The 4,240-nt window shown below is 56.5% G+C and overlaps 1 protein-coding gene across 1 annotated transcript in view; it reads right to left on the bottom strand.

The window, feature by feature from the left end:
• Window positions 1-1,385, bottom strand: part of RNPEP (arginyl aminopeptidase) — a 7,450-nt gene extending 6,065 nt beyond the window's left edge. Inside the window, exons 1-2 of the mRNA XM_015559890.1 lie at window positions 1,213-1,385; window positions 622-770 (exon numbers count right to left, since the gene is read on the bottom strand). Coding sequence (XP_015415376.1) covers window positions 622-746 — 125 coding nt within the window. The 5' untranslated portion in view covers window positions 747-770; window positions 1,213-1,385. The remainder of the gene's footprint in view (window positions 1-621; window positions 771-1,212) is intronic.
• Between the last annotated feature and the right edge of the window lie 2,855 nt (window positions 1,386-4,240).

The raw sequence follows: 4,240 nt of genomic DNA, 5'->3' as shown, positions 1-4,240 counted from the left end.
GCCTGTGAGAAGCCGGTGGGGCGGCCGGGCGGGCGAGGCTGCGCCCAGGACACGGGGCCTCAGCTCCGGAGTGGGTTTGCTTTAAAGGTCTGAGGGACGGGAGCGTATCGGGGGCCGGTAAAGATCAATCGTTAGCCCGGCCGGTGTGGCTCAGTGGTTGAGAGTCGACCTGTGTCCCAGGAGGTCAGGGCACATGCCCGGGTTGCGGGCTCGATCCCCAATAGGGGTGCGTGCAGGAGGCAGCCGATCCATGATTCTCTCTCAATCACGGATGTTTCTCTCCCTCCCTCCCCCTTCCTCTCTGAAATCAACAGAAATATATTTTCTAAAAAAGGTCAACCTTCAGTCCTGCTGCCTGAGCCCCAACCACACCCCCAGGGGACCCAGGTCAGCAGCTGCAACGGTGGGGCCGGTGGTGACCCCATGGTGGCCACAGACTTGGAAATGGACGGAGGGAGACAGGAGGAGGCAGAGCAGGGCCTCCAGGTCACTCAGGCCGCACGGACACTGCGGACAGAGGGCTCAGGTGCCCCAACTGCACCCACCTGGCAGCCCCAGGGCTCAGAGGCCTCCTTGCCTGGGGTCCTGCCAACCCTGCCTGGGGGGGAGGGGGGGTCCTACCTGGGCCCCACCTCCGCTGAGGCCAGGTCTCCGATGGCCAGCGCGATGAGGTAGGAGGGGATGGGGTGGCTCATGCGGAAGAAGAACCCGTGGGGCCCTCGCCGTTCCCAGGTGTCGGCACTCATCACCGCGGTGAAGCCTTCGGGGACCTGAGGGGAGGGCGGAGGGGCCTTCGCTGCTGGGCCTGGCGAGCTGCAGGCCCAGCCACCTGCACGGGGACCACAGAGTCCTCCCGGCCCCCAGCTTGCCCTAAACTGAGGGGATTTAGCCCGGCCGGCGTGGCTCAGGGGTTGAGCGTCGACCTATGAACCAGGAGGTCAGGGTTCGATTCCCGGTCAGAGCACATGCCCGGGCTGAGGGGTGGGGGAGGAACAGGGTGCAGGAGGCAGCCGATCCATGGTCCTCTCTCATCATGGGTGTCTCCCTCTCTCTCTCTCTCTCTCTCTCTCTGAAATCAATACCAATAGATTTAAACCGAGGGGATTGACCACAGGCAAATGAGGTTCCTGAAGGCGGAGGGAATCTTTCCTGGACGGACGTCATGCACGGTCCCCGGGCAGGTCCCCAGGCAGGTCCCGGGGCCGCCCTTACCTGGATGAGGGCGGAGTACGTGCACTTGACGGCAGGCGTGTCGAAGCAGGGGAAGAAGGACCGGTTCAGGACGGCCTGCCCCTGGGTGTACACAAAGGGCTTCTCCTTTCCCGCCGTCTGCTCGGGGGCCAGCCAGCACACCTAAGGGACAGGCATTTCAGAGCTCACCGCCCCCCGCCCCCCACGCGCTCAGCCCCGCCAGGGAGGAGGGCGGGGAGGGAGCAGGCCCAGGCCGTCCCCAGTCTCGGTGCCACCCAGAGACTGAGGGAGACTGAGGGCTCTGACTGGGACGATCTCTCCTCCTGCGAGTCCAGCCCAGCCGGGCACCCAGGCCAAGGCGCAGCATCCACTTCACAGGGCCCCGTGGGTCCCCTCGAATCCCAGACCGGGTCTCGGACCCTGTCACCCTGTCTTCCTCCCGCGTCCTTCTCACCAAAAAATAAAACCGGCCCTGGCTGGTTTGGCTCAGTGGATAGAGCATTGGCCTGCAGACTCAAGGGTCCCAGGTTCGATTCCGGTCAAGGGCATAAAAAATAAATAAAAAACAAATAAATAAAAAATAAAACCAGGAGGGGGCGGGCAGGAGGCAGCCGATCCATTGTTCTCTCTCATCATGGATGTTTCTATCCCTCTCTCTCCTTCTCCCTTCCTCTCTGAGATCAATCAGAGTATAGATATTTTTTAAAGTTTCCTTTAAAAAAGGAAAGAAAACTACAGCAGCTGCATTTGAACTTGTGGCAGAAGAGCAGAGCCCAAGTGGGGAGGAGTCTGTGGTCCCAGCGTGTCCTCCGTTCTAGACGGACCCTTTCAGGGGAAGCGCATTTCACACGCGAGGCCCTGGCTGCGATTCTGCATCGTTTCCCCTTAACCCTTAGCCCTGGGCCGATCGGAACGATCACCGGAAACCCGATCTTCACCGGCAGCAAGAAGTCAGTCCCCGAGAATCTCAGCCAGAGCCGCGGAGGGGAGGCGGGCACGCGGGCACCCAAGGCCACGGAGAGTTCAGAAAAGGACAGAGTTCCAGGAAGTTTCAAGAGAAAGCGAAACTGTGTGGATGGGCCTCCGGCGCCAGCAGGATTTGCAGGGTGGAGGGGGAGGAAGGGGGTGCACCGTGCTGGAAGGCGTGGGCGGGTGGGGGCTCTGTGACCTGGAGGTGGGGTCTGGCCGAGGTGGGCGCCTACCTGGGCAGGTGCAAAGGGGGCTCTGAACACAGAGGCCCTGGGGGCCTCCGTTAAAGAGGCGCGGGAACGGCCACGGGCAAGCTGGGTGTTTCTCCGTTGTGTGTGTGTGTGTGTGTGTGAGAGAGAGAGAATTTTAACGAGACCCAAGCAGCCCTGCCTCAGCCAGGTGCCCGGGATCAGCACCCAACAGCCACACATTCACGCCGACACCACGCACCCTCAATATGATGGGACAGCGCGGCCCTTTAGACCTGGTGAAATCCCACTTGATTTTGCCGTAAAGCTACAACGGCTGTAAAAAAAAAAGTCTAGTTTAAAAAAAAAACACACAAAATCCCACAACCCCAGTCTAGTGATGAGAAAAACATCAGGCAAATGTTTTTCATTTGCAGAGGGGCATCTTACCATACACCTGACCAGTACCCCGCAACACTGTCAAGGTCACCAACACCAGGCAAGCCTGGGAAACGCTCACAGGCAAGGGCAGCTCAATAGGTGGGACACTAAGTAACAAATCAGGAGCCGGACCAAACTGCAGCCTCAGCGAATACAATGTATCAGCATGGAGAGGATACAATGTATCAGCACGGAGCTCCGGCCGCTGCAAATGTATGCTCAGTTTTTCTGTTAATCTAAACTGTTTTTAAAAATAAATGCTATTAATGAAAAAAATGAAGGAGTTGACCATGAGTGCTAACACTGAGTACTCGGTGGGGACCAGGTACTGTATCCAGCTCAGATATAGGCAGCTCACTGAGCTTCCCTCCAGCACAGACTCGTCACTGGCACATCATAACAAGGATTGGTGCCCTGACCGGTGTGCTCAGTGGATAGAGCGTCGGCCTGCGGACTGAAGGGTCCCGGGTTCGATTCCGGTCAAGGGCATGTACCTTGGTTGCGGGCACATCCGCAGTAGGAGATGTGCAGGAGGCAGCTGATCGATGTTTCTTTCCCAACGTTGTTTCTAACTCTCTATCCCTCTCCCTTCCTCTTTGTGGAAAATCAATAAAATATAATTTAAATTGGCCATAAGCCCTTACTCATCATCTTTGCTTCTTTGTCGAGCATGGAGAGGATACAATGTATCAGCACGGAGAGGATACAATGTATCGGCACGGAGCTCTGGCCGCTGCAAATGTATGCTCAGTTTTTCTGTTAATCTAAACTGTTTTTAAAAATAAATGCTATTAATGAAAAAAATGAAGGAGTTGACCATGAGTGCTAACACTGAGTACTCGGTGGGGACCAGGCACTGTATCCGGCTCAGATACAGGCAGCTCACTGAACTTCCCTCCAGCACAGACTCATCACTGGCACATCATAACAAGTATTGGTACCCTGACCGGTGTGGCTCAGTGGATAGAGCGTCGGCCTGCGGACTGAAGGGTCCCGGGTTCGATTCCGGTCAAGGGCATGTACCTTGGTTGCGGGCACATCCCCAGTAGGAGATGTGCAGGAGGCAGCTGATCCATGTTTCTTTCCCAACGTTGTTTCTAACTCTCTATCCCTCCCCCTTCCTCTCTGTAAAAAAAAAGTCAATAAAATATAATTTAAATTGGCCATAAGTCCTTAGTCATCATCTTTGCTTCTTTGTTGTTGTGTTTTGAGCCTCACCAAAGGATATTTTTTCCCATTGATTTTTTAGAGAGTGGAAAGGAGAGGGAGAGACAGAAACACGGATGTGAAAGAGATACATTGACGAGTTGCCTCCTGCACGCCCCTCGACCAGGGCCCGGGCCGGGGAGAAGCCTGCAATTGAGGTACGTGTCCAATCGAACCCGGGACCCTTTGGTCCGCAGGCCGGCGCTCTACCCACTGAGCCGCACCAGCCAGGGCTTGTCTTTTAA

This window comes from Myotis davidii, unplaced genomic scaffold (assembly GCF_000327345.1).
Source record: "Myotis davidii unplaced genomic scaffold, ASM32734v1 scaffold1915, whole genome shotgun sequence".
Taxonomy (NCBI): Eukaryota; Metazoa; Chordata; class Mammalia; order Chiroptera; family Vespertilionidae; genus Myotis; species Myotis davidii.
This window is presented reverse-complemented; position numbering and strand designations above follow the sequence as displayed.